Source organism: Coregonus lavaretus (assembly GCF_964263955.1).
Source record: "Coregonus lavaretus genome assembly, chromosome: 3".
Taxonomy (NCBI): Eukaryota; Metazoa; Chordata; class Actinopteri; order Salmoniformes; family Salmonidae; genus Coregonus; species Coregonus lavaretus.
The window spans coordinates 25,223,576-25,240,227 of NC_139990.1; the positions used below are offsets into that span (position 1 = coordinate 25,223,576).

The 16,652-nt window shown below is 43.2% G+C and overlaps 1 protein-coding gene across 1 annotated transcript in view; it reads right to left on the reverse strand.

Moving 5' to 3' along the window:
- Positions 1-11,101: 11,101 nt before the first annotated feature.
- The window catches only part of LOC311106856 (tenascin-like), a gene marked incomplete at its 5' end in the record, with an annotated part of 30,230 nt that continues 24,679 nt past the window's right edge, over positions 11,102-16,652 (reverse strand). Inside the window, 11 exons of the mRNA XM_084149236.1 lie at positions 11,102-12,269; positions 12,400-12,563; positions 12,760-12,921; positions 13,630-13,726; positions 14,185-14,336; positions 14,438-14,570; positions 14,685-14,827; positions 14,968-15,120; positions 15,402-15,521; positions 15,956-16,099; positions 16,220-16,342. Coding sequence (XP_084005362.1) covers positions 12,171-12,269; positions 12,400-12,563; positions 12,760-12,921; positions 13,630-13,726; positions 14,185-14,336; positions 14,438-14,570; positions 14,685-14,827; positions 14,968-15,120; positions 15,402-15,521; positions 15,956-16,099; positions 16,220-16,342 — 1,490 coding nt within the window. The 3' untranslated portion in view covers positions 11,102-12,170. The remainder of the gene's footprint in view (positions 12,270-12,399; positions 12,564-12,759; positions 12,922-13,629; positions 13,727-14,184; positions 14,337-14,437; positions 14,571-14,684; positions 14,828-14,967; positions 15,121-15,401; positions 15,522-15,955; positions 16,100-16,219; positions 16,343-16,652) is intronic.

Below are 16,652 nucleotides of genomic sequence, written 5' to 3' on the forward strand. Positions count from 1 at the left end.
GGTTTATAGGAACGGTCCGGGTCCTTGGGACGTCCCTACTTCATTAACATAAACATGGTTAGGGTTAGGGTAAGGATGAGGGTTAAGGTTAGGGACGTCACAAGGATACCAGATAGCACTAACCTTGGCTGATAGGCCTGAAATATCGGTTCACAACCAGCTGTTTGCACCAATTCTGCAGCTGTTCATTTTCCAAATGTATTGAATTATAGAACATAAACTGAAAGAAGCAATGAAAAAGGGGTGGAGTGTGAATAAGCCTACTACATTTTATATGCATGTCTATGCCATTTATGGTCATACTATCAGGAGGCTATCTATCAATGGCATAGCCTAGGATATTTGCACAGTGTCTGTTTGTGGAGTGTGGGACACGTTATGGAAATGACAAGGTCAGTGTAAATGTACTGTATGTTTAGTATTAGTTTGAAATACATAACATTTACTCAACATAATTATATGTAGGCTAAAAGGAACTTTTTTATATTTTGTCTCACTTTGTCATGTTGCCCAGGGGAGGAAGGATGTTAGGTCTCCTGCTTGGTAGCAGAAACACATGAGAAACAACATCCTGGGCAGGGAGAAGTCTGCCACCAAGGAGAAAGCCTCATATTTCAGGAGACTTGTAGTCATGGCAGGTATACGTGTAGCTAGGGTGTGGTTTCTGGTGGTGTGCTTTCTTTGTGTGGTCAGGACAGTACCGCACCACTGGTCAAATGGAAAATTGTGTGTCCCTCTGGCTGCGTTTAGACAGGCAGCCCAATCTGATATTTTCCCCACTATTAGTCTTGACCAATCACATCAGATCTTTTTTCAGAGCTGATCTGATTGGTCAAAAGACCAATTAGTGAAAAAATATCAGAATTGGGCTGCCTGTGCGTCGAAAGGCTAGTCAAAGAGCACATCACCTCCTCCCCGAAACTCGACCCTCGCCAATACGCCTACCGCTCGACAGATCCACAGACAACACAATCGCCATTGCACTGCCCTCACCCACCTGGACAAAATTAATGCATATGCGAGGATGCTGTTCATCAACTACAGCTCGGTCTTCAATACCATAGTGCCTACTAAGCTCACAGCCCTGAACTCCTCCCTATACAACTGTCCTGGACTTCCTGATGGGCCACCCCCAGGTGGTGAAGGTAGGCAACATTACCTCCACAAGGGGGCCCCACAAGTGTACATCCTCAGTCCCCTCCTGTATACCCACGACTGCGTGGCCTCAGTTCCAACTCCATCAAGTTCGCTGAAGACAAAACAAGGTTAGACAGCCTACAGCAGGGTTCTTCAATTCCGGTCCTGGAGGGCCGAAACACCTCTGTTTTTCATCCTCTCCTTCTAATCAGGGGCTAATTCAGACCTGGGACACCAGGTGAGTGCAATTAACTACCAGGTAGAAATAAAAAACAGAAGTGTTTCGGCCCTCCAGGACCGGAATTGAAGAACCCTGGCCTACAGAGAGGTAGGCACTCTGACGGCATGGTGCCAAATATAAACAACCTGTGAGGGAAAATGTTATGTTTGTGTGTATCAGATTGTACACAGATCGTATGTTTAGCATAAATGCTGCTTTTCTAAAAACCAATTTGTCTGGGTTCATGAAAGTGACTGATTGATCGTGCAGGGGAGGAATCCTCACAATCAGTATAAGCAATTTGGCAGTACACCCAGAACATTGCTCTGGGAACCGAAAGGGGTATCTCAATTTCAAGGTCTCAACTTTGAGAGAAGCCTTGTGAGGTATTGGTCAGTCAGTGCTGGAACCAACGTTAATGATGAATAATGAATAATGTAAATCATGCTTATGGGACTTGTTTGTGTAGCCGTATATAAGGACTGAAATGGAACGCCCTCTTCAGAGTTTTCATCAAGCTTGCATTGAGTTTGTGAACCTCTGGCCGTATTAACGATGGATTCATTTACATTGAGTTTGAGTCCTTAGTGGTGAATTTCCACAACAAACCTCTCCCTCAACATCAACAAAACGGATTATGGACTTCAGGAGAAACCAGGCTGGGCACGCCCTATCCTCATCAACGGGGCCACTGGAGACTGTCAAAAACGTCTAGTTCCTCGGGCATACACATCTCAGTGGAGCCAAACTGGTCAAACCACAGACACCATGGTGAAGGCACGACATTGACGCTTCAACCGCAGAAGGCTGAAGAAATTCAGCCTGTCCGAGGGCCCAGTGTTCTACAGGAGCACCATCGAGAGCATACTGTCGGCTGCATCACTGCCTGGAACGGCAACTCCACCGCCGCTGACCACAATCATCTAGAGGGTGGTACGCTCAGCTGAAAGCACCATTGGGTGCACACTGACTGCCCTCCAGGACATCCACAACACCAGGGGTCGCAAGAAGGCCAAGGACCTCAGCATGGCCTGTTCTCTCCACTTCCATCACTGACACGGGCAGTATCATGGCAAAACTGTCAGACTGGCCAATAGCGTCTATCCCCAGACCATCAGGCTGCTGAATAGCCACCACTAGTCAGTTACCTGCTCCCCGGACTCATTTGCCTGATGACGCGCAATTGGACGAAGAGTCAATTCACAATCATCCACTAAGGCTCTTCGCTGCCTCAGATTACCGTAAAATAACTCAGACTGGGTAGGAGATAAGAGGGTAGCCTTTTGACTTTTTTTTAAACAGGTTTGTTGGTCTTTTGTAGACTTCAAATGGTGAAAATGTCACAGCTGGTGAAAATGTGAAAGAGGCATGGTGAGAAATGGTGATGTCTAGGTACAGACAGAAACACGATGTTAATGCAAAACAGAGGTGCATGGTAAAAAGGGCAAACATACCCAAAATAAATTATCCAAACACTAGTGTTGCACAATTGGCAAATAAGGGAAGTGCACTTAGATGCACAACAAACAATATAAATCGAAATTTACATAACAATATGAATTCAATACATTGGCCGCCACACACCACATTCATGCAATATGCACAGTCAATAACGCATCTCTAGTGGGCCGTGCTGTTTGATTGAAAGGGGCTAATGACTGCAGGTGGGGCATTTAAAGGGGTAGCTCCGCCTCTTTCAGGTGGACCGTGATTGTTCTTAACAAGCTTTGATGGAGGTGTGTGGTGACCAATGAGGGGAGGGCTCCCCTCCAGGTAGGCGGAGAGTGGGCGGGGTTTGTACAATTAACATTGACCTTTTTCAAAAGGAGGACAGAGGAGAGAGGACGCAGGAGGTGAGCCAATCTAATTGATAAAAGGCCAGTGACTCATTCATCCTTTCCATGTGTACTATGACTGAGAGACATGACCATGGCATGCAGCACCACATGCAATGAGAATGTAGGGCCCTCTTGTGGCTTGATAAGGAATGTGAAGCAGAAGACACCACACCGATTTATGTCCCTTTATGTTCAGTTCTTTCCCCTGCTCCAGAATTACAATTGGATTTGGTTTGGGGAAACAAATAATGGCTCATTAATGTTGAAGCAGGCCTACATTCTGAGTTTGTCAATTCAACACTGGGAGCTGTCCATGTGCAACAGAGGCCACAGTGTTCATAGGCTGTTCAGTTGAAGAACATGTGAAAGCTGGCAACTACTAGGCCACTGTACAACTACATAGAGGGCAACATTGTAAAGGCTCCAATCAACAACAAAAAATACCAACATTTTTCTAATCTAATTAATAATGGAGCAGTAGCATGCGCTTTCAGTGACATTGACCTCCATAAAGAAAACGAAAGGTGCATCATGACAAAAAAGTTATTCCGGAAAGGACAATTTGCAATATTTAGGCCTACTGCAAATCTCATCACCCATACCGACAATAATAGGTACGTGAATAATTGGTAAAGGAACCAAGATTTGCTTTGTTTAATGCCTTTATTGCTAAATAATAAATCAAAGTTAGAAATTATTTTGCAGTCAAAAAAAAGATTCATTTTTGCTAGAACAGAAATGCAGTATGCTGATTTTTTTTTCTTGTCAGAGGCTGACACTGACAGATGTCCAGTGGATGGTGTTAGGCAGATCTCCATGCCTACCAAGATCAGCAATCGACCGTAGAACAGTTTGGATCACTAAACCTGTGATCTCTTTCTGTCCCTGCTGCAGTTTGGGGCATCTCTGTGTGCTACTGGCTACCTGACTGTGGTTATTGGTGACTAGGGCCCTGAGGATTCTGATCCAGAGTTGGCTGTTCTGTTGACCTCTGCTCTCTCCACTAAACCCATCTTTGTGGATTTGAGAGCACTCTCGGGTGACGACGTTGGTTGACGATGGTGTCTTGGCCAACAGGCGGGTATGGGCAGTGGTCCCGGAGTGTGACTGATCTCCTGTCCGTTTACTACGGTAATTCTGACTGCGAAATCTGCCCATCCATGAAGAAAATTGCAGATATCCATGTTGAAACCTACAGTTGAAGTCGGAAGTTTACATACACTTAGGTTGGAGTCATTAGAACTTGTTTTTCAACCACTCCACAAATCTATTGTTAACAAACTATAGTTTTGGCAAGTCGGTTAGGACATCTACAGTGAGGGAAAAAAGTATTTGTTCCCCTGCTGATTTTGTAAGTTTGCCCACTGACAAAGAAATGATCAGTCTATAATTTTAATGGTAGGTTTATTTGAACAGTGAGAGACAGAATAACAACACAAATATCCAGAAAAACGCATATCAAAAATGTTATAAATTGATTTACATTTTAATGAGGGAAATAAGTATTTGACCCCCTCTCAATCAGAAAGATTTCTGGCTCCCAGGTGTCTTTTATACAGGTAACGAGCTGAGATTAGGAGCACACTCTTAAAGGGAGCTCTCCTAATCTCAGTTTGTTACCTGTATAAAAGACACCTGTCCACAGAAGCAATCAATCAATCAGATTCCAAACTCTCCACCATGGCCAAGACCAAAGAGCTCTCCAAGGATGTCAGGGACAATATTGTAGACCTACACAAGGCTGGAATGGGCTACAAGACCATCGACAAGCAGCTTGGTGAGAAGGTGACAACAGTTGGTGCGATTATTCGCAAATGGAAGAAACACAAAAGACTGTCAATCTTCCTCGGCCTGGGGCTCCATGCAAGATCTCACCTCATGGAGTTGCAATGATCATGAGAACGGTGAGGAATCAGCCCAGGGAAGATCTTGTCAATGATCTCAAGGCAGCTGGGACCATAGTCAACAAGAAAACAATTGGTAACACACTACGCCGTGAAGGACTGAAATCCTGCAGCGCCCGCAAGGTCCCCCTGCTCAAGAAAGCACATATACAGGCCCGTCTGAAGTTTGCCAATGAACATCTGAATGATTCAGAGGAGAACTGGGTGAAAGTGTTGTGGTCAGATGAGACCAAAATGGAGCTCTTTGGCATCAACTCAACTCGCCGTGTTTGGAGAAGGAGGAATGCTGCCTATGACCCCAAGAACATCATCCCCACCGTCAAACATGGAGGTGGAAACATTATGCTTTGGGGGTGTTTTTCTGCTAAGGGGACAGGACAACTTCACCGCATCAAAGGGACGATAGACGCGGCCATGTACTGTCAAATCTTGGGTGAGAACCTCCTTCCCTCAGCCAGGGCATTGAAAATGGGTCGTGGATGGGTATTCCAGCATGACAATGACCCAAAACACACGGCCAAAGCAACAAAGGAGTGGCTCAAGAAGAAGCACATTAATAAATAAAATAAAAATTAAGGTCCTGGAGTGGCCTAGCCAGTTTCCAGACCTTAATCCCATAGAAAATCTGTGGAGGGAGCTGAAGTTTCGAGTTGCCAAACGTCAGCCTTGAAACCTTAATGACTTGGAGAAGATCTGCAAAGAGGAGTGGGACAAAATCCCTCCTGAGATGTGTGCAAACCTGGTGGCCAGCTACAAGAAACGTCTGACCTCTGTGAATGCAAACAAGGGTTTTGCCACCAAGTACTAAGTCATGTTTTGTAGAGGGGTTAAATACTTATTTCCCTCATTAAAATGCAAATCAATTCATAACATTTTTGACATGCGTTTTTCTGGATTTTTTTGTTGTTATTTTGTCTTTCACTGTTCAAATAAACCTACCATTAAAATTATAGACTGATCATGTCTTGTCAGTGGGCAAACTTACAAAATCAGTAGGGGATCAAATACTTTTTTCCCTCACTGTACTTTGTGGATGACACAAGTAATTTTTCCAACAATTGTTTACAGACAGATTATTTAACTTATAATTCACTGTATCACAATTCCAGTCGGTCAGAAGTTTACATACACTAAGTTGACTGTGACTTTAAACAGCTTGGAAAATTCCAGGAAATGATGTTATGGCTTTAGAAGCTTCTGATAGGCTAATTGACATAATTTGAGTCAATTGGAGGTGTACCTGTGGGTGTAATTCAAGGCCTACCTTCAAACTCAGTGCCTCTTTGTTTGACATCATGGGAAAATGAAAAGAAATCAGCCAAGACCTCAGAAAAAAATTTGCAGACCTCCACGAGTCTGGTTCATCCTTGGGAGCAATTTCCAAACGCCTGAAGGTACCATGTTCATCTGTACAAACAATAGTACGTAACTATAAACACCATGGGACCACACAGCATTCATACCGCTCAGGAAGGAAACGCGTTCTGTCTCCTAGAGATGAACGTACTTTGGTGCGAAAAGTGCAAATCAATCCCAGAACAACAGCAAAGGACCTTGTGAAGATGCTGGAGGAAACAGGTACAAAAGTATCTATATCCACAGTAAAACGAGTCCTATATCGACATAACCTGAAATGCCGCTCAGCAAGGAAGAAGCCACTGCTCCAAAACCGCCATAAAAAAGCCAGACTACGGTTTGCAACTGCACATGGGGACAAAGATCGTACTTTTTGGAGAAATGTCCTCTGGTCTGATGAAACAAAAATAGAACTGTTTGGCCATAATGACAATCGTTATGTTTGGAGGAAAAAGGGGGATGCTTGTAAACTGAAGAACACCATCCCAGCCGTGAAGCACGTGGGTGGCAGCATCATGCTGTGGGGGTGCTTTGCTGCAGGAGTGACTGGTGCACTTCACAAAATAGATGGCATCATGAGGAAGGGAAATTATGTGGATATATTGAAGCAACATTTCAAGACATCAGTCAGGAAGTGAAAGCTTGGTCGCAAATGGGTCTTCCAAATGGATAAAGACCCCAAGCATACTTCCAAAGTTGTGGCAAAATGGCTTAAGGACAACAAAGTCAAGGTATTGGAGTGGCCATCACAAAGCCCTGACCTCAATCCTATAGAAAATGTGTGGGCAGAACTGAAAAAGCGTGTGTGAGCAAGGAGGCTTACAAACCTGACTCAGTTACACCAGCTCTGTCAGGAGGAATGGGCCAAAATTCACCCAACTTATTGTGGGAAGCTTGTGGAAGGCTACCTGAAATATTTGACCCAAGTTAAACAATTGAAAGGCAATGCTACCAAATACTAATTGAGTGTATGTAAACTCCTGACCCACTGGGAATGTGATGAAAGAAATAAAAGCTGAAATAAATCATTCTCTCTACTATTATTCTGACATTTCACATTCTTAAAATAAAGTGGTGATCCTAACTGACCTAAGACAGGGAATTTTTACTAGGATTAAATGTCAGGAATTGTGAAAAACTGAGTTTAAATGTATTTGGTTAAGGTGTATGTAAACTTCGACTTCAACTGTGGGTCTGTCAGACACTCGTGCTTACTGATGTCCCCTCGGCACTCCTCCATGAAATGATCCATGAGGTTATTGAGGACGAGCCCAGTTAGACGGCCAACAATCAAGGTAACTCGTCTGTTGTGTAGTCCTCCCACTGCTTAAAGACTCTCTGATCTCCAACATCTTGAATTGAAGCAAAAGCAGAGAGATTTACAGGGATCCCTTTAGACTTGTAATGCTGCAGAACTTGAAGGACATTATCGCACACATCGTTGATGAATCTCTCTGCCACATTGAGCCAGAAGGGTGTTATTATGGTTACTTGTTCTAATTTGTCCATGTTGTAGCCATGTCGCCTAGCAGCCTCAAGTGGGTTGGCAACAGCTTGCTGCAAGTAAATGAAAGAACTGACAGGGAATTTGAAAGTACATGGTTGTTGTCAATTGCTATACGAATGAATATCATACTGTATAATAATAATAATAATAATATGCCATTTAGCAGACGCTTTTATCCAAAGCGACTTACAGTCATGCGTGCATACATTTTTGTATGTCACTCTGTTAACATATATTATTCTTATGTAACACATTAGACTCTTAAATGACCTAATACGACTTTTTACATACTTTTTGCAATAGGGCCACCACAGGGTTCACCAATGGCCTCATGTGGACTTGCTGATCAGGAACCTGGGTTGGTACAGCATCCCTGTGAAGATTTGACCATATAACCAGGTAAGACGGACTGTCTGTCTGTCTCTCTGTCAGTGGGGGTGTTAAGCAGAAAGAGAGGTCATTACCTGGAAGCCTCAGTACATTTAGCGGTGATGCTTGTTCTCTTCTGGGTATTGTGAGAAATATGTACACATTGTTAAAACAAGCTTATCCTATTTACATTAGCAGTACATAAATAAAACATAATGGTTTAATAATAATCTGTAATATCAATGGTTTCTACAAAAGTAAATGGATAATCTTAAATCCCCTTTTGCCCTTAGAACAGCCTAATTCTTCGGGGCGTGGACTCTACAACGTGTCGAAAGCGTTCCACAGGCCCATGTTGACTCCAATGCTTCCCATAGTTGTGTCAAGTTGGCTGGATGTCCTTTGGGTGGTGGACCATTCTTGACACACACAGGAAACTGTTGAGCGTGAAAACCCCAGCAGCGTTGCAGTTCTTGACACACTCAAACCGGTGCGGCTGGCACCTACTACCATACCCCGTTCAAAGGCACTTCAATCTTTTGTCTTGCCCATTCACCCTCTGAATGGCACACATACACAATTCATGTCTCATTTGTCTCAAGGTGTAAAAATCCTTCTTTAACCTGTCTCCTCCCCTTCATCTACACTGATTGAAATGGATTTAACAAGTGACATCAATAAGGGGTTATAGCTTTCACCTGGTCAGTCTATGTCATGGAAAGAGCAGGTGTTCCTAATGTTTCTTATACTCAGTGTATACAGTGAGGGAAAAAAGTATTTGATCCCCTGCTGATTTTGTATGTTTGCCCACTGACAAAGAAATTATCAGTCTATAATTTTAATGGTAGGTTTATTTGAACAGTGAGAGACAGAATAACAACAAAAAAATACAAAAATGTTATAAATTGATTTGCATTTTAATGAGGGAAATAAGTATTTGACCCACTCTTAATCAGAAAGATTTCTGGCTCCCAGGTGTCTTTTATACAGGTAACGAGCTGAGATTAGGAGCACACTCTTAAAGGGAGTGCTCCTAATCTCAGTTTGTTACCTGCATAAAAGACACCTGTCCACAGAAGCAATCAATCAATCAGATTCCAAACTCTCCACCATGGCCAAGACCAAAGAGCTCTCCAAGGATTTCAGGGACAAGATTGTAGACCTACACAAGGCTGAAATGGGCTACAAGACCATCGCCAAGCAGCTTGGTGAGAAGGTGACAACAGTTGGTGGGATTATTCGCAAATGGAAGAAACACAAAATAGCTGTCAATCTCCCTCGGCCTGGGGCTCCATGCAAGATCTCACCTCGTGGAGTTGCAATGATCATGAGAACGGTGAGGAATCAGCCCAGAACTACACAGGAGGATCTTGTCAATGATCTCAAGGCAGCTGGGACCATAGTCAACAAGAAAACAATTGGTAACACACTACGCCGTGAAGGAATGAAATCCTGCAGCTCCCGCAAGGTCCCCCTGCTCAAGAAAGCACATATCCAGGGCCGTCTGAAGTTTGCCAATGAACATCTGAATGATTCAGAGGAGAACTGGGTGAAAGTGTTGTGGTCAGATGAGACCAAAATCGAGCTCTTTGGCATCAACTCAACTCGCCTGTTTGGAGGAGGAGGAATGCTGCCTATGACCCCAAGAACACCATCCCCACCGTCAAACATGGAGGTGGAAACATTATGCTTTGGGGGTGTTTTTCTGCTAAGGGGACAGGACAACTTCACCGCATCAAAGGGACGATGGACGGGGTCATGTACCGTCAAATCTTGGGTGAGAACCTCCTTCCCTCAGCCAGGGCATTGAAAATGGGTCGTGGATGGGTATTCCAGCATGACAATGACCCAAAACACACGGCCAAGGCAACAAAGGAGTGGCTCAAGAAGAAGCACATTAAGGTCCTGGAGTGGCCTAGCCAGTCTCCAGACCTTAATCCCATAGCAAATCTGTGGAGGGAGCTGAAGGTTTGAGTTGCCAAACGTCAGCCTCAAAATCCTAATGACTTGGAGAAGTTCTGCAAAGAGGAGTGGGACAAAATCCCTCCTGAGATGTGTGCAAACCTGGTGGCCAACTACAAGAAAAGTCTGACCTCTGTGATTGCCAACAAGGGTTTTGCCACCAAGTACTAAGTCATGTTTTGCAGAGGGGTCAAATACTTATTTCCCTCATTAAAATGCAAACAAATGTATTACATTTTTGACATGCGTTTTTTTCTGGATTTTTTTGTTGTTATTCTGTCTTTCACTGTTCAAATAAACCTACCATTAAAATTATAGACTGATCATGTCTTTGTCAGTGGGCAAACGTACAAAATCAGCAGGGGATCAAATACCTTTTTCCCTCACTGTATGTAATAATAAAATGTTGAAATAGATCTGATTGTGGACATTAATTGTCTTGTAGTAGTACAACTGTTTCATTTCAGTAAAAGTGCAGTAGGTGTAATCTTTGTCAGTGAGTAATGGCCAGTGGGAATGCATTGGGGAGTTTGGTAGAGTGAGGAGGGTTGGGTATTCAACATAAAAAAATAACTGTGTATTGTCACACCTTTTGTCACTGTACAGTTTATCTTCAAGGTCTCCAAATCTATCATCTAGTTTATATCAGTGAGAACCTCACTTACATACAGTACTTGCTCATACAATGGTACACCCAGTGCATTTTGTGTCAACAACATAAATAAAGACAGATGTTGAACTATTAGCCCATTTACAATACTGGAAACAGACAGAATATACGAATACAGAAATAAAAAAATCAATAAAATCATTTTAGTGAGCGGCTTCTGCTGCCCATGTTCCACCATTATTTTATTATTGTAGCAACTACAATTTGAGAATTGGGGCAACAGAAAATACAGGACATACAACCACAAATAAGACAAACAAAGGACAAACACCAAAACTCGATAATTACTAGTCAAGTACAAACAGAAATCTCCATTATTCACCCGCTCATTTCCACGGTTGTACCATCATAGCGAGGGGACAGTGCATACATTTTTACAGCTGACGTGAGAGGTGCCACAACATATAGAGTAAAAAAAAAAAGGAAATCGCAAAGATAATCTAGAAACTGTACAATATAACATATGGATGGATAACTGTCCTCTATACATTTGAAAAAATGTAATCACTTTAGTCTGGAGAGCAAGGCATTGGGAGACTTTCAAACTATAGCTAATAGGTGCATGTACTGTGTATGCATGTGTGATTGAGTGTGTTTGCCTGTGTGCTTATGTACAGGAAACTTCCAAAATAAAGGAAACACTTGAGTAAATAAGGGATACAAGGTATATTGAAAGCAAGTGCTTCCACACAGGTGTGGTTCCTGAGTTAATTAAGCAATTAACATCCCATCATGCTTAGGGTCATGTATAAAAATATACAGTTGCCAATTATTTTGGCTACCATGGCTAGAAGAAGAGATCTCAGTGACTTTGAAAGAGGGGTCTCAAAGGAGCATAGTGTGTTATAAAGTGTGTGTGTGTGTGTCTGTGTGTGTAATGTGTGTGTCAGTCACCATATCTCAACCCAATTGAGCACTTATGGGAGTTTCTGAAGTGGTGCCTGAGACAAAGTTTTCCACCACCATCAACAAAACACCAAATGATGGAATTTCTCGTGGAAGAATGGTGTCGCCTCCCTCCAATAGAGTTCCAGACACTTGTAGAATCAATGCCAAGACACATAGAAGCTGTTCTGGCTCGTGAGGGCCCAACGCATTATTAAGACACTTCATGTTTGTGTTTCCTTTATTTGGGCAGTTACCTGTGTGTGTGTGTTCATAAAGTGTGCCTCTCTCCCCTTATCATTTTCTGTCCACCACTTTGTCATTACCCCTGAGCTGGAGGGGTGAAAGATGTTGGTCGGAGCTTCATCTCAGAGAAAGGGATGGAAAAGTCCTTGCCTTTCCAGGCAGTCCAGATCACACCCTGAGACACAGAGACAATTCAGTTAACAAACCACTCCAAAAATGTAATTGATTGTAGTAGTTGACTTAGATTACTTTGATGACATAGACTCTGAAATAGTGAAATGAGGTATGAAGTCAGCTGGCATTACCTGGTGATTGACATTGGTGTCGTAGAGGCCATTTAGGTTGGCCTCGTGGCAGTTCTTGTACCACCAACCCCCCCTATAGGACATGGCGCAGCGGGTGATGAAAGGCGTGGGGTCTCTGTCTCTGGTAGAGAACACGCGCGCATTGTGGTAACTCATAGAGTCACCTACCGAGACGAAAAAGTAGAGAGGGAAAGGGGAAAAGGGAGGTGGAGTAGAAAGACGGATGGCAGGTGTGACGAGGGAAACAGTAGGTGTGGAATAGAGGGATAGTGAGAGAAAATAAGGGATTGGTTTAATGATTATGTGGAAATATGCACAATAAGATGTCAAGCCTTTTTAGTGGACAGATTTTGTTCTTACCTGCTGTACCGCTGTACCCAGACACTTTGAGAGCGTAGTTCCTCTTAACAGTGTCCACCGTGAATGTGGAGTACTTAGCAAACACTGATTCGTCCCCTGCACTGAGGTCCACACGTAGTGTCATTGGTGCCATGTTGGTTAGATTGTGTAGGTTCTCATTACCTATAGATGGATAGAGAGGAGTGGGAAACACGGTGTTATAGTACACAAAAAACTGCTTACTGCCGAGCAACTGAAGGAAACTAGATGTATTGCCTCTAAGGGGCGCTGAATACTTATTTTCATCAGATCTACACAGCAGAAATGAGCATGATGCCCTCAATGTTAGAATAATAATATAATATGCCATTTAACAGACGCTTTCATCCAAAGCGACTTACAGTCATGCGTGCATAAATTTTTGTGTATGGGTGGTCCTGGGGATCGAACCCACTACCCTGGCGTTACAAGCGCCGTGCTCTACCAGCTGAGCTACAGAGGACCACCATAGATACTGTGCTACTGGCGCTAATGCTCAGCCAATTGCTCCAATAAAGTGAAAGGGCTTTGATGAATGATAGGCCCTCTGCTACTGCTTTTGGTTTTCCTTCTGTTCGTGCACCAATAGTGCCAGTAGTCCACTTTTTTCTACCCTCTTGCCATACATTTCCACATTAAATTGATCCATCTCATCTGGTGTTCTGTTTAATTTCTCTGCCTAGCAATGGGTCTATTTACAGAGTTGATCTGTCATGAGGGCTTGCACTGTTTACATAAAAGTGACATGGTTTAGCTTTTGTGTCGTCAATATAACAGTTCTGTTTGATGTTATGCTGGTGCACTGCGGCTGAAGCGGGTGAAAACAAACTTCGCGTGACGAATGACTCTCACCCAGCCAAAATTCCCCACTCAGTTCTCCAAATCCTTTGCTGTAGTTCTTCCAACCTCTGAAGAAGTCAGTTTTCCCATCCATCCTTCTCTGGAAAACCTGGAAAGCACACATGCTCATACAGCTGACATATACCATCCTTAACCAACCCTTAACTCCCTCTCATGTCAGTTAAAGTAAAATACCACTCAAAAACTATTTGGGTATTTGTTTCGTTAGTCCACTGTTGATACAGTCCTGAAATGTTCTGCATGTCAGCGATCAAGTTTTTAAGATAGACTTATTTTGAAAGTTCTATATCTTGAAAACTTAATTGCTGACATGTAAAACATTTTGGGACCGTATCAACAGTGAACTAATACTAATGAAATACCAAAATATCGTTTTTGAGTGGTATTTTCCTTTAAGGGATATTGCTATTATGCAGTCAAATGTATTACATTCGACACAAATAATGCTAAATCTATTGCCTACATCTGAATATATTTAAAAATACCAATCTCTCTATTCACCAACAGGATAGACACATGGTCCCTCTCACAATCATCTCCTCTTACCGTCCAGCCGCCTCCATCAGTCACCTGGTCGCAGTAGACCAACACTGGTTTTCCCTGCTTTCCCTTGGGGAAGATCTCCACCTCTCCAGACTCATGCATCCCGTTCAACAGCTCCTGGGAACAGTCACTTGGGAAGGGGTAAAGGAGATTCCCTGAGAGACAAAATCAAAGAGAGAGACCAACTTTATGAAACTGCGCTTTCGATGTATGTATTTAGTTTGTTCAGTTTAGTGAAATATATTTGACCACTTACCTGTGGTGAACTCAGTGGAAATTGCAGCAGTGGAGCTCCCTCCCCTCTCTCCCTGTAGCTGCACGGTGTACTTGGACATGGGATGCAGCCTGGTCAACTTGAACTCTGTTACTGTGGAGTCAATGGTAACCTCCTGTTGAGAAGAAATAGGCCATCTGTCTAGAGTTTGTTGCATTTTGTCCTAATTTATTGTACTGAATAAAATAGAATGTGTGTCTGTCTCCACCTTTTAATCAGTGTTTCTTACCTGCATCTCCTGTCCCTCCGTCTGATAGGTCAGCTTGTAGCTTCCCATGGCGGCAGAGGGTGCTTTCCACGTCAACAAAGCTGAGCGAGGAGTCACCTGACTGGCCTTCAGGTCACGCGGGACTTCCCCGTCTCCCGCAGATCCTGCCAGATGGACATGGACACAATCACAAGAAGCTCAGTTGTGGGATTCAATAAAAACAACAGCCTTCCTTTTCTTCTCTGTCTCGGGTCAGTTGATTGGTTAAAGCATTAGGGTAGTTTGAGAGTGTGTGCGGACTGACCACTAGTGGTGGTGAAGACGGTGATGGCGGCAGAGCTGTCCAGGTTGCCCAGCTGACTGGTGACCGTGACGGCATACATAGTGGAGCCCTGTAGGCCCTTCAGCTGCTGCTCCGCTGCGTTGCCCGATACAGTGATCTTCACATCATCTGACCCTTGGTTGACACAGAAACAAGTAAGCGGCGACAAAGAGAGCACAGGTGAGTGGCAGGGGAGAGAGGTAGGCAGCAGGATTTAATTTATTTCTCAGTGTTTATATTGTAATGCTGTTGGGGTGGTCATAAACTGACTGGCCAATACAAGTACTATGATCTCATCTTGAATGCCTGTGGCCTGTGAAAGCTCCAACTGGAAAGGGAAATGCTCTAATACGGCTAGGGGTTTAAAAAGTCCCACAGGATATTGTGATGAATATCCAACCTGTGATCCCCGTTACCTTTTTCAGAGCCATAAACTATGACGTAACGGTCAACCGTTGCCAGTGCTGGTCGCCATAGCAGCAAGGCCTTGGTGTCTGTGACATTAATGGCCTGGAGATCCGTTGGAGGGTCAGGGACTAAGTTTGGGTTTGAAAAATGAAGGCAAGAGAAAGTGAGCATTAGTTATCACTATGTGAAATCAAACCCCTTTGATATATAATTAGATTTCGCAACGTACTGTACATAGGAATCTTATTCTTGCTAAAAAGTATTTAGATATTGAAATTGAAACAGCTCCAGAATAGACCTTTGAGAAAATATGAAAATGCACAGATCTTTCCCAGATCCTGCACCTGTTAGAACAATTATGAGAACACAGAACCCATGAAAGTAAGAAACAAAACAAAAAACACATCACTAATGTGGTTTTTAATGCTTAACTTAAATTAGTTGACAGAGACACCACAATGGACCAAAAAAAGTGGATGTCGATAGTCTTGATAACTTACTATAATTTAACTTCCTGTAAATTAGCATTAATCCTAAAACTGAAAGTCAACAGTAAACTTACGTGTCATAACCAGGTCTTTGATTGCATCGCTCTCGTCCAGTCCAAGGATGGATATCACACTGACCTCATAGGTGGACCCCGGAGAGAGCTTTGACAGTGCCAGAGTGGAATCCCCAGAGTCCACCGTTACGGAGACAGGCTCGCCTGGAATAGAACAGGCAAATTGCGAAATATGAAGTCTTCTACAGATGTAAAGAATACACAATGAACTGACGTGACAACAGCCAGGATTTTGACCTCCAGAATATCTGTATAAGGTCCTACCTTCCTGTGTGTGAGTGTAGGTGACCTTGAAGCCACTCACTGGACTTTTTGGCTTGGTCCAGGACACAGAGAAAGACGTCTCAGTCACTTCACTGAAGAGAAGACCTGAGGGAGGCTCTGGACCTGGGCATGGCACGGGAATGACGTGTGTGATTGAGAGCGAAAAAGAGAAACGAAAGAAGGAAAAAGATAGAAAGACAAATAAAGACAGAAAGAAAGACACAAAAACAAAGGAAGACAAATAAAAACAGGAAGAAAGAAAGGAAGGTAAAAACATCCTGGGGTCAATATGCCCTACCTCCTGTGGTCAATATGCCCTAAAATGTAGGTGCACCCATACTTTACTCACGCTGTTATTATTAGTGCTCCATTGAGTTTGTGTATATATGTACAGTGCAAACATATATACAGTATATGCAGTACAGCATATACT